At 37.5% G+C, this 13,345-nt stretch overlaps 1 protein-coding gene across 1 annotated transcript in view; it reads left to right on the top strand.

The window, feature by feature from the left end:
- UGGT2 (UDP-glucose glycoprotein glucosyltransferase 2) overlaps positions 1 to 13,345 on the top strand; it is a 277,888-nt gene that overhangs the window by 113,777 nt on the left and 150,766 nt on the right. Inside the window, exons 13-15 of the mRNA XM_026663613.2 lie at positions 3,983 to 4,102; positions 7,792 to 7,877; positions 12,374 to 12,509. Coding sequence (XP_026519398.1) covers positions 3,983 to 4,102; positions 7,792 to 7,877; positions 12,374 to 12,509 — 342 coding nt within the window. The remainder of the gene's footprint in view (positions 1 to 3,982; positions 4,103 to 7,791; positions 7,878 to 12,373; positions 12,510 to 13,345) is intronic.

Raw genomic sequence — 13,345 nt, 5'->3', positions numbered from 1 at the left:
CTCGAAACTGGGAGACTGGGCAACAAAATGGCAGATGAAATTCAATGTTGGTAAATGCAGAGTAATGAACATTGGAAACATAATCCCAACTATACATATAAAATGATGGGTCTAAATTAGCTGTTACCATTCAAGAAAGAGATCTTAGAATCATCATGGATAGTTGTCTGAAAACATCTGCTCAATATGCAGTGTGGTAGTCCAAAAGCCAACAGAATGCTATATTACCCAATGAAATTAAAAGGCAGTACGTTTAAGACAAACATAAGTAAGTACTTCTTAATGCAACATTCAGTTAACCTGTGTATCTCGTTGCCAGAGGATGTTGTAAATGCCAAAAGTATAACTAGGTTCAAAAAAGAAAAGTTCATGGAGATAGGTTCATCAGTGACTATTAGCCGAGATGTTCAAGGATGCAAACCCATGCTCTGGGTGTCCCTAATCCTCTGACAGACAGAAGGTGGGACTGGACGACGAGTGATGGAACACTCGATAAATTTCCCTGTTCTGTTAATTCCCTCTGAAGCATCTGGCACTGGATTCTGTCAGAAGACAGGATACTGGACTGGGTGGATCATTGATCTGACCCAGTATGACCATTCTTATATTCTTATGTTCATAAAATGGATAATGTTTTACCATATATTATGAATATTTTCCTATATCCTATTGAAAACTTCAAATTCTGAGGATGTTTAAAGGAAAAGAGGAAGTGTTAAATATCTACTTTTACTACAACTACACTGTTGAACAATAATCTCTACACTCACAAAGGACCTTTCATCTGACTATCTAAACTTTGTACCAAATATGAATTTAGCCTCATAGTACCTTTCTGTGGTAGATGACTGTGAAACCCATTTTACAGATGAAAGAACTGAGCCACAGAGATTAATTGTCTGTCCATAGTTACTCAATAACTCAGTGACATTCAGGAAGAGGACCCAGAAATTTTTACTCCCAGGCCCCTGTTCTACTCACTAAACACACTCTCCCTTTTTTTAGCCGTGTCATAGAATTTGATACGATTTGACTGGCAGCCTTGTGTATACATGGAAAAAGCAGTAAAAATATTAATTATTCCTCATCTGAAGGCACCATATTTCATTCTTTAATTTATTAACTATACACAGGCTTCCATGAAAAACAATTAAAGAACAGTCTGCAATGACAAATGATATATGTCCTTTAATTGAGGAAGAAATTGAAAAGGAAAAAACGTCATGGAATGCCAAATTGCTTCTTTATTGAAAACTAATGATAACTGAGCAAATTTTAGGTTTAGGTCTAGTAGGTTCAATCCAGACAAGTAAGGGGTTGTGTCACGGCATGCCCTGTAACCTTGGGTGCCCCACAGTGCTTTGCTTTTGTAGCTTCCAACCTTGGCTGCTCACAGCCAGCAAGCAGGTCACACCCTGAGTGTCTGTGTACTAGACAGCTCTGGCTCAGCAGCTTTTACCGCAGAAGCCTGTCTGCGTCCGCACACTCTCACTCTGGCTTCCATCAGCCTTGGTTACTACTTTCAGGGTGATCCGAACAAATTCTCAGTCACAGATTTTCCCAAAACCATGGGCTCTGCAATGTCCAGCCCTCTTCTGGACAATTTTGAGAGATAATATGGTTCATTTGTCCCTTTAAAGGTACAGAACACATCACTGCTTATTAACTTAACTGGGGGTAAATACACCCTTCCCTTTAAACACAGCACTGAGTTGGTTTATGGTAATGCTTAATAATTTTATTAACAAAATATACATAGGATTAAGTAAATTAAAGTGTAAAGAATGAAAATAGAAAGTTACAAGTAAAACAAAACAAAATATGCTTCTAAAGGTCTAAAACTTAATCTAGCAAGATACAGGCTTTGTTCAGTATGGTTTCTCTCACCAGTCACTTTTCTTCCTAGCCATAGCTGATTTTCTCCTTAGTCAGGATCTTCCACAAAAGTACAAGATGCTGGCTTCTCTTGTTGTCTTAGGTGAAAAATCTTTACCTAGGCAGGTTTGTCACCTATATTCAGTTCTAGAGACTTCAGACCCCTCTTGGTGGAAGGACCCATCTTTGTCAGCTAGCAAGAACTCTAGCTTCTTAAATCTGTCCAGTGATGGATGTCAAAGATGGCTTCAATGAACTTGTTTCAAGAGGCAGGATGACCTCACGGTGTTCTTCTCTTTCTGTGGGCTTCCAATCCGCTGTTTGATTTCTATGTAAATAGGGCTTCCCTTGTTTGATTTCACCATGCTTAATTTACACAGGAGACAGGTAGATAGCTGTGACATACCCTCCTGTCTGGGCAGACTGTACCTTATGTCAATGAATATCCATGATTCCTTACATAGTGTTAATACATACATTTCACAGTGATATTAATCACCAGTGTGTCATTACCTTCAGAAAAGACCTCACTCTGTTCACTCTTATAATACAGTAATATTGTATACAATCACTTGATTCAGTTGCTTATCACTTGAAGTTCAGCCCCCTGTTATATAGACCAGTAAACCCTTTCAATAGATTCTTCTGAAGGTTACCCCTCAGAGTAAAGTTTATTCTAGGAGTGCAGAAGGCAACATGGAGTCTGCTGGAGAAAGAGGCTCCGTGCTCTTTTTTTCTCTCCCACTTGTGTTTGCCGAAATGCAAATTGTTCTGTTCCCTGCCATCTCCTCCACCTAATGTCATGATGAACCTGTTTACTATTTACATGTAAATTGAGGTAAACACTCTTTCCTTTGTTGACATACCTGGTCTGCACACACCTTAGTTATAATTTCAGTATATATTCATAACTCTTAATAACCATCACATACATACATCACACAAGAAAACTAATGATCAGTGAGTTATTAGTTTTCAAATGATACCTCATAAGGCATATTTTGTATAAAGATTATATGTAGGATGTGAATGCGGGGGTGCTTAGTGTCACAATTTACATACTCCCGTGGGTGATAGAATATTTGTTTTACCTGTTTGATATAACTTTTCTGCTCTGAGAGAATTGAAATTGATTTTAGTCATACTGCAGCACAGAATTACAATTATATCTTTCCTCTGATTAGGTAATGATAATCTTAATTAAAGATCTCTTTTTTCCTTTTCCTTGTTTCTGTTAGATCAATGTTTCATTACATACCTTAATTCAAAAACCCTAAGGGTCTGATTTAAAGAAAAAAAACTAAAAGTATTATTTCTTCTCAGCATTTTCAGGAAATTTGATATGCCACCTGCATTTAATTTTTAATAGTTATGTGCCATTATATTTTACCACAGGTAATAGAATTCTGATGTTTTTAAACAAGTCCCACTCACCTATGTTTATATACTTCAGTAGCATACTCAGTATTGCCTGGATCCAGCAGAGCAGTTAAGCACAAGTAGTTTTTAATTGAAGTCAAAACGTTTTAAGCACATGTTTAAACATGGATCTAAATGATACTAAACAAAAAAAGATTTGTACTTTGGTGACAACTTCTGTTTATTCTTAGGCCAGGTGTGCACTAGAAGCTTTTGCTCGTATAGTGCTGTCAGTTAGGGATCTACTTTTTGTTGACATTTATATCTGACAAAATCCGTAGTATAGTTGTCATTATGCTGGCATAAAAGTGCTTTTGCCAGCATAGCACATTTCATTCACCCAACTGGTATAGGTACTTTTTTGGTGATATAAGCTGCATCTACACTAGCAAAGTTTTGCCGCTGTAGCTATACCAGGAAAACTTTTAAGGTTAGACTAGGCCTTATAATTGCACCTATTTAAGGTGTTACATATAACAACAAATTATGATTCCTATTTTTATATTTTAGAGTCTATTTTCTATTACTCTCTCATTTAGAAAGAAGTTGGTCCTTTTTACTTGCTCTGCCAGCTGTTGTGAGAAAATAGTGTGTTTGTTAGCATAGCTTTGGCTATAAATATGTGATTCAGTGGTAAACCTTTGTGGCCTTTTTGAATGACTCACTTGTATGTTTTTTTGTTTTTTAGTGGGTCAATAACATAGAAAAAGATCACATCTACAACAAGTGGCCCACAAGTTTCCAGGAACTTTTTAAGCAAACATTTTCAGGAGTTATACAGCAGATTAGGCGCAATTTGTATAATTTGGTAAGTTTTGAGTTACTTATGTTAGGTGAATATTCATGTGTTGCTGCCTAGTGTATGAACAGAACTATGTATGAATCTTATGTTTTATGAGGAAATATATAGCATTGCATTTAGTTTTAGGTTTGCTGGAAATTCACATTTTTCATTTAGGACCTTGAAATCTGACCTACAATTTTCTAGTTCATTAAATAATCTATAAATATCAGGCCTGATTTTCAGAATTGCTAAATTTCTGCAGCTGCCATTAACTGTAGTTGGTGTTCTGTGTGTTTGTTTCTACTGAAAATCAGACCTATTTATTACAAAAGGCATTACATTTCAATAAAAATGTTATCAGAATTACAATTAATGTTAAATTGTATAAGGTACAATAAAGACTGCTTAATAACACAGACATTTCTTTAATGTGTATGTATTAAAATCACGTAACTCTTCACTATAAATGTCACATTGCCTAGTGTAGTTTGTCATGTAACAAAATAATAATAATAAAATCAAAGATATTGGCATTGCCCAGTGCTACTTACTCAATTAAATACTTTTCAATGTGCAGGAGTTGAGGGGTGGAGTTAAAGTTGACACAGTAAGCTTAATTCTGGATTTCCTGGGCCCAGTCATCATGTTAGTTGTGTGTGGGGATGTGTGTTCAAATACCATTGACATCAGAGGGAGTTGTGCATTCACAACTGGTGGGTTGCTCAGGTCAGTTAACCTTTGTGAGCTTAAAACTCAGACTTTCTATTCGGGTAATAGCGCTTGGGGTTTTAGAATCAAACACTGTTATATTAGGGAATACTTTAATCTCCTGTCTCTCTTTTTTTGATTCCCATCTTGGCTATTTCCATGAATATTAGGCCTGGTCCACACTACCCCCCCACTTCGGACTAAGGTATGCAAATTCAGCTATTATTAACGTAGCTGAATTCGAAGTACCTTAGTCCGAACTTACCGCGGGTCCAGACGCGGCAGGAAGGCTCCCCCGTCGATGCTGCGTACTCCTCTCGCTGAGCTGGAGTACCGGCGTCGACGGCGAGCACTTCCGGGATTGATCCGGGATCGATTTATCGCGTGTAGACAAGACGCGATAAATCGATCCCAGAACATCGATTGCCTGCCGTCGGACCCGGAGGTAAGTGTAGACGTACCCAAAGATGCTAAACTTCAGTATATGTATCAGGTTACTGCTTGTATTGTATAGTACCATGCTGATTTACAGCAACAGGCCACCATGAAATCTTTCATAGAGATAAAGGTCAGAGCAGGAGCAACCATTATCACTAAAGTTCAAAGGTATAAATACTAACACTACCTGCTTTTAGAGAATAACAGGAATTTATGCCTCATTTGATACCCATTTTAGAACACAACCCTAATTATGGTGTTGCTACCAGGTGCCATCACAATATTATGGGCAGATGGTATACTACTGACATTGGTGGGCTGCTGGTACAAATTAGATTGCATTGCTGAATTAAGGCAGTGGAAGGTATGACAGTGGCATTCTAATCTAGGCTATACGGACACATTCAGTGGGAGCTAGAAGGAATGTAGATTCAGCACACAGGAATTTAGGAAGATCAGTTGGTTCCACTTAGTGAAAAAACAGTTCATTTGAAATTCCACTGATTTGTGAGATGAAATTTTCACACTCTAAAACCTTTTTGTGCTCTCTGGGATGGAAGGGAGAGTAAACCGGGGTTAGAGTGCAGCGTTGCCACAGTCCAGCAGAAGGAGTCTGAACTCAAAGGAGGAATGCGGTTGTGGATAGGGGAGAAGGTGGAGGGAAGCCTGAGTTGCTTCCGTTGTGGTGAAATGAGCACAACTAACTACTGAGTGGGAGTGCCCATGTGCGGGAAATTCTATTTTATATATTATTTTGCATATAGAAATCACATTAAAAAAAATGTAAAGTTTGCAAAGTAAAGCACTTAAAAGTTAAGAAATCCCAATTAAGGCTGCCCGTGCACTCTCCCTGCTCTTAGATCTTGTGTCTAGTGCATTGTGGCTGCGGGGAGAAACAACTGCAGGGAAAGTCCTGCTCAGTCCATGCACCCGAGTGTTGGAGCATGCTCATTACAAACAGAATCTTTGGAGAATTTAGTCTCTAAATTCTAATAATTTTCTACTGAATAGGTGCAAACTGAGACTTTCAGAGGCTCAAAAATTGACCATGTTTGGATGGATTTTCATGAGGATGGCAAAAAATACATCCCTGACACATCCTTAATAATATCCCCTTATTAAATGTCAGTACTCTGCTACAACGCATGAAGGCACTAGAGCTTTTCAGTGAAATGGCTGTAAAAAACATTTTTAACATGTGCAAAACAATGTATTCTTCCCTAACCTAATTCTGAGAAACAGCTAAACTGTTTTGAGGCTTAGTGAGGCAGATGCCTGGCATAGAAAATTTCAGACCAAGTCCGTCAAAGTTATAAACAACTGAAAACATGGTCTTATAATGGAAAGTGTCAGGCAGCCATAAGTAATTGTTACTGCCTGCATTATTTATAATTTTTAGCATGTGATCTTGTAATGCAACACTGTATCACAATGCATATGCACAAGGGGATAGACTTTAACTTTGGCGTTCCATGATTTTTGACTTTCTTAACCATGCAGTCTTAAAACAGTTATTCATGTGAAATATTAATACATAAAATATTGAAGATAATGTTAACTAGTTTAGCGTTTTAAAATTAGTTAAGTAAATATTTAAGAAGAAGCTCAAAATTAAACACAACAGTATATAAAATAAAAATGTGTATGTTTATAATAATAAAAGTGTGTGCGCTCATATGTGTGTCTATATATAATAGAAAGAGAGTGTGTGTGTGTGCGCACATAATTAAATATTGGTATTGGAACATAAGACTCTATGTTATAGAAACTTTACAATATAAGAAGAGGCATCATTGTCTTTTAATCAAAGAATAGGGCTTGGAGGTTTTTTTGCACATTTGTATAAAATATTGTTATATGTATTGTATGTTAAATAGGAGGCAAATTACAACAAACACTAAACTGGATAGCATTGCAGGGCTGAATATCTAAGGTCTCAGTTCTGCAATCTGATCCACATAGACACAAGACACCCCCCCCATGTGGATTAGTTGCAGTTTCAGCTTCTAAGATTGCAAGTAAGAGATGATTTTGCATTCCAAGCTAAACAAACAAATCCAACAACGGCAACAACAAAAACTGAAAACAAAAATGCAGCAGGGAGGAAGGTGGAGGTTTTTCTTTCAAAGTAAAATAGATTTCTTATTTTTGCAGACAAAGTTTGATGGCATAGATTGCTTAGGCTTTATATATCTATTTAGCCATTGGTGGTCTTATTTTTCAAGGTATATTTAGGAAGTGACAGCAAATTTAGAACAAGGTATGAGTTTATGAAAAAGATATAGCTCTCTAACTTTCAAAAAGAGAATGGTGATTGTACAGCGGTGGTGAAATTTAGTTGGTGGTTATCTCAAAATTTTCAGCTTTTAGTACAATACATAAACTCTGAAGTTGTTTTTATATGTACTCCTAATATTTTCTTGTGATGAATTTCTGAGATGACAATAGAGAACTGTATGTAGGGCTGCACAACTCCTTCTGGAATCCCTGTACTACATTGTATTTTAAGTCTGAAAGGAACTAAAGGGATTATATATTGACTATATAATGTCTTTTTCTCCTATTAGGTATTGTTTATTGATCCTGTCCAGGAACATGCAGCTGATTTTGTGAAACTAGCAGAATTATTCTATCACCACAATATACCACTTAGGTAATGTAAAATTGCAATGTTAATTGACGATAACTGCTTTTTGATGAGTACTACTTCTCTCTCTTCATTTCCCAGTTTGAAAGAGAAAGATGTGAAGTCAAACTCAATTGTCCAACATGGCTGTGTAAAACACTACCAACTAGGCTTACTAGTTGGCCTAGTTGTGTTTAACATACTGTAGCACTTAGTTTTCATGAGAAAATAGTTTTCCAAAGGCTGGTAGGTTGCAGTTACCCTATAACAACGTGTGGAGAATGGCCAGATAACATTTTCCTGAATATTAGCATCATAAATAATCCCATTGGATGTCCATGTGGGACTTCTATTTCAAGCAAAACATTAAACAATCATGCACACAGTTGATTTACAATGATATAGAGTGTGTTGATGAATTCAGTTCTTTGGATAGAGGTTTTGCTTTACATAATTTTATTGGTGTACTATAAAATAAATAAATAAATAGAGCCTACATTTTAAATGGAGCTTTTAAATCAAGTACTTCAAGCACCCATCGTTTCCTAGTGTCATTTTTGTTGATTATTTTAGTGCTAAATTTCCTTTAAGATTTTAATATTCCTGTTTTTCCCCTCCATTTTCTTTGATTTTTTCTTTTATGGAATTTTAGAAAAGTAATGGCTTCAAGTGGTGTTGCATACCATCTGAACATGTGTTACATGGATGGACATTATCACTGTTTGTTTTTCCTGAGGGTTCCCAGGAAAATGATTGTAAAATGTTCTCAAGAATGTTGCCTCAGTCCATTGGGAGAATGCATTTTAGACTGTATTTTGCCTCTCCTGTTGCAGCCTGTATATCTGACTCTATGGTGTACAGGTAGTCCTCAAAGTTTACATTTGACTTGGGTGTGAGGACTGTGTCAGAGTAGTCTATTTTAATTTTTGTCCTCCAAATACACCTCTACCCCTATATAACGCTGTCCTCGGGAGCCAAAAAATCTTACCGCATTATAGGTGAAACCACATTATATCGAACTTGCTTTGATCCGCCGGAGTGCGCAGCCCCCCCCCCCGGAGCGCTGCTTTACCGCTTTATATCTGAATTTGTGTTATATCGGGTCGCGTTATATCGGGGTAGAGGTGCATTGTTTCATTAACAGTATCCACTAGTTTCCATGTTATGGAATTGTCAGTGTTATGGCTTCCTTTGTGGTACTTGACTTTTATTGTGAGGTCAAAGAGGATAATAATCCCAATAATTTAGTAAACAGTGTAAATTGTGGCAACATCCCCTAAACCCTTTTCAGAAACAAGTGGAACCCCAGCCGAAAAAACAACACCTGAATTGCTAGTGTTATATCTCTCTCAGAAACATGGGATACTCTCTGTGACTGGGATGTATACCTATAAGACTGCAGTCACATAACCAGTCTCCTCTCTTCAGGAAAAACTGCCTGAATTCTTCTCAGCTCAATGACTTGATAACAGGAAGCACTAGGAATAAAACTGCTTCTTTCTTTATCCTGCTGGCACAGATTCAAATGGATATTTTTCTCTACAGCTTGACCTCACTGCTTAATCCTAGAGGCCTTGTAACATAGTTCTGATCTAATGTACTGCATAGTTCACAGGGTTTTAATCAAATGGCTGTTCCTTAAGCTTTTCTGCACCTCCTAGTGGTGTCTAAAATCTCAAAGCAAGGTGTGCCTAAAAGCAAGTAACCCAATAAACTGATTGTGTGATTTTTCTCTCAGAACAGCTAACAGCACCTTTACATGATGGTCTGGTCATCTCCAAATCCTATTTAATGAGGTTTTTAAGATCTGCATTTTTTTCTTGGAGACGATAATGGATAAATTCCTCCACATTACTTTTTCAAAAAATCATACTGGAAGTTGCCCGTGATAAAGATTGATCATTCCAAATGTATGTGTCCAGCATGGATAAATGATCAACTCTGTCCTATCACATCCCACCTTTCAAATTGATTACCTTGAGCATGCTCGTGTTTTGGTAGCCAACTCTGGTTTTGGCTATCACAGCCTCTAACCAGAAGGTCTGGTGGAAAGAGTGGGAGAAGCTGTTGATTGTAGCACAAGGTACTCCCCCCGTGTGCTAATTATTATTTGTATCTTTTTGGAAAACCTATTACATATATTTTTCATATAGTGTTAAGTTTTGTAGTTAAGTTTAGTTCTGCTGCATCATTATGGCATAGTAAAAATCTAATTTTATTTCCTCCAAGGAGATGAATTTGAATCAGCCAAACAGTCTATTAGTTGGTTGTGACAATATTCTATTAAAGATGTTGAACTAATCTGTAATGCTGAAGATAGAAAACTATCTAATTATTTTGATCTAGTTTTAATTCAAATCCATACAGTTTTGTAATTATGTTTATGGTAAGTCCTTGGTGTTGATTCATTTACTTTTTTTTCCAAATATGATCACAGTGCTCTCTTCCTTTTCCTCTTCCTGCATTACTTCTCATTTTGTTCAGTATAGTTGTTTTACAGTTTGCTTCTATTTGGAGCAGATAATCCAGTAGGGGCGCACCAGCTGTAGAATCACACAGAGTCGCCAGCAGCTCTCTATGGGAAGACTCAACTAGGAAATTGCCCAACACCCAAGTGCAGCTCTCCTGTGGAAAATACACCCAAAATAATATTGTCTTGCGCTGAGAAATATATACAATGTAAACCCATAAATTTGCCCCCTCCCTCAATGTGAAGGAAGATATGCACAACTTCTCCCCCCCCCGTCATATATTGCACAAACTGGGTTTTATAATAAACAAAAACAAGTTTATTAACTACAGAAGGCAGACTTTAGGTGATAATAAGGGATAGCAAACAGAACAAAGCAGATTACAAGCAAATGAAACAAAACATGCATACTAAGTTTAAGATCTTAAAGAGACTGGTTTCAAGAAGTAATTTCTCACCCTAAATGTTGCTTTTGGGCAGGATGCAGAAATTCTTGAAGGTTAGCTACCCTGCTTGCAGCTTAAATCTTCAGACACCATATTCACAGACCAGATCCCTTTTCCAGCCTGGGCTCAACTCTTTCCCCTCCACCTCCCCACCCCCGCATGTTTTTGTTTCTCAGATCTTTCCAGCTGTCATCCTGGGTGGGGATGCAGTGAAGAGTGAACCTAGATCAATTTACTCCCCAGCCTTAAACAAAATTTACATAAGGCGGGAACCTTTTGTTTTCCAGTCTTGACCTCCCTCTCCTTTTAGTGGAAAATCACTAGATGTCCAAGATGGTGTGTAGTACCAGGTGACATGACCACCTGATCTTGTAGTGTCAAAGCAACATCCCAGCTTCTCAGGAAGGAGAGAGATTAGTATCTTCAAAGCCTTATTGTTTCTTCCTAATGGCCCATCAAGGCTGATGGCCTGCTGTCTGGTGGGTGTTTCCCAAGTACACACACAATTGTAATTGTTACATAGTCAATAGTCCTAACTTTAGATACAGAAATGATACATGAATACAAATTGGATAATCACATTCAGTAAATCATAACCTTTCCAATGATATCTCACAAGACCCATCTTGCATAAAACATCTTAGTTATGCCATATTCATATCATAACAATATTTCTATGAAGAATATGGAGTGTAATGTGACAGAGGTATATTTTTTTATTGGGCCAACATCTATTGGTGACAGTGACAAGCTTTCTCTTTCATCAACAGAAATTAGTTCAATAAAAGATTAGCTCACTCACCTTTTTTCTCTAAATCTTAATGTGTAAGATAAAGAAAGAGATTCAGAGATGATGTAAATACTAGTGTTACATATCAGTGTAAATGGGTATAACTTACATACGGAGACTGTTGGGAAGGGCATGGTTGTAGCGAGAAAAGCAACCAACAAGACGGTGAAAGAGAAATTACACTCCCCTTCTGTTTGCCATTCCTTGCCATTCCACTGTAGTGGAGCATAGGTTACATCTGCTTACAGACTTATTTATGTGTAACTTAAACTTCAGCTTATGTCACTTCTAAATTTGGCCCCACGAGTTCATTGCCATTTTGAGACGAAAAACTTTAAAAAATTCAGTGTATGTCTGTAAACTTTTGTGGTTGACTTAAATCAGGAGCCCAACCATATGTTTTTTTATCTGTCCAATTGAACTGGTACCATAATTAATCAACATTGCAGTGTACTTTTATACCTAGTTCCATAGATTACATGAAGAGCACAGAATATATTAAGCAATAATTTTGTACATTACAAATAATCTGGAGAGCACAACATATATTAAACAATAATTTTGTAAAGCAACAACATGTCATTTTTAGCCCACTCTCTGTAAACTTTGGAGAAGACAGGACAAACAGTCCTAATTTATCCAAGTATGTTTTATGCTATTGAATATTGCAGATATTAATTTGTAGGATATTGGTAGAAAATCCTCACATTGTTTGTATCTGAACAATCACGAGAAATTGCAATATCTTCCATCTGTTTTCAATAAGATTTAAAAAGACAGATAATGAATATTTACAGAGGGTTTTTTCCCCATACAGAATTGGATTTGTTTTCATCTTAAATACTAATGAAGAAATCGACGGGAATGAGGATGCTGGAGTAGCTCTTTTGAGAGCTTTTAACTACATTGCAGAAGAATCTGATACTTCTCAAGCTTTTATCTCCATGACAAATGTTAGTGCCAGTAAATAGATAAAAATAATGCATAATACTTTTTAAAAATATTTGCTTTCCTATAAATTCAGAATTTCTCCTCCTTGTGACTGCCTTTAGTTGGAAACAATTGTTCTAAAAGTGGATGTTAGGTTGCTGCAGGATATCCTACTGAAAACATTTTCCGGGCTCCTCAAACAAATTCATTCTGGTAATATTGTCTATCTACAAATTTTCTTCAAGGATTAAAAGAAGGTAAACATACCTTTCAGCAGGCAGTATTTTCATGTGAAATCATAGTTTTGAGCTCTTTATGTGGCCTTTTCATGCCTGCCTTCTTGTCTGTGTTCTGGCACACATTGGAGTAATGGTATTCCAAAATTGTTTAGGTCATGCCTTATGATTTAGAGGACTTCTGTGGTCATTCAGTGGTATAGAAAATGGGGCAGACTGGGTAAGACATTTTCATTATACAAGTGTTTGCCTAGTCTGGTTGACTCTATTCATGTCTCTGGAAGAACATGGAAATCTTCCAGGCTCAGAGGTTGAGAGAGAAGTCTGACATCCTCGGCTAGAGTGGGTGGCTTCAGAAGGGAAATTTAGGGAACATTTAGGGACTTACAAGGGAGGGAGTTAGGGTGTGGGAGGGCGCTTAGGGTGAGATGCAGAGTCTGGGAGGGAGTTAGGGTGCAGGAGGGCGCTCAGGGTGGGGGTGCGGGAGGAGGCTCAGGGCTGGGGCAGGCATGAGGTTGCAGAGCACTTACCTGAGGCACCTCCTGTTTGGTGCAGGGGGTGTGCAGGTGGCTCTGTGCAGTGCGGCACCACCCCCATGGCCGCAATTCTGTGAACGCCCTCTT

This window comes from Terrapene carolina, unplaced genomic scaffold, assembly GCF_002925995.2.
Source record: "Terrapene carolina triunguis isolate 2854851 unplaced genomic scaffold, T_m_triunguis-2.0 Scaffold21, whole genome shotgun sequence".
Lineage (NCBI taxonomy): Eukaryota > Metazoa > Chordata > Testudines > Emydidae > Terrapene > Terrapene triunguis.
This window is presented reverse-complemented; position numbering and strand designations above follow the sequence as displayed.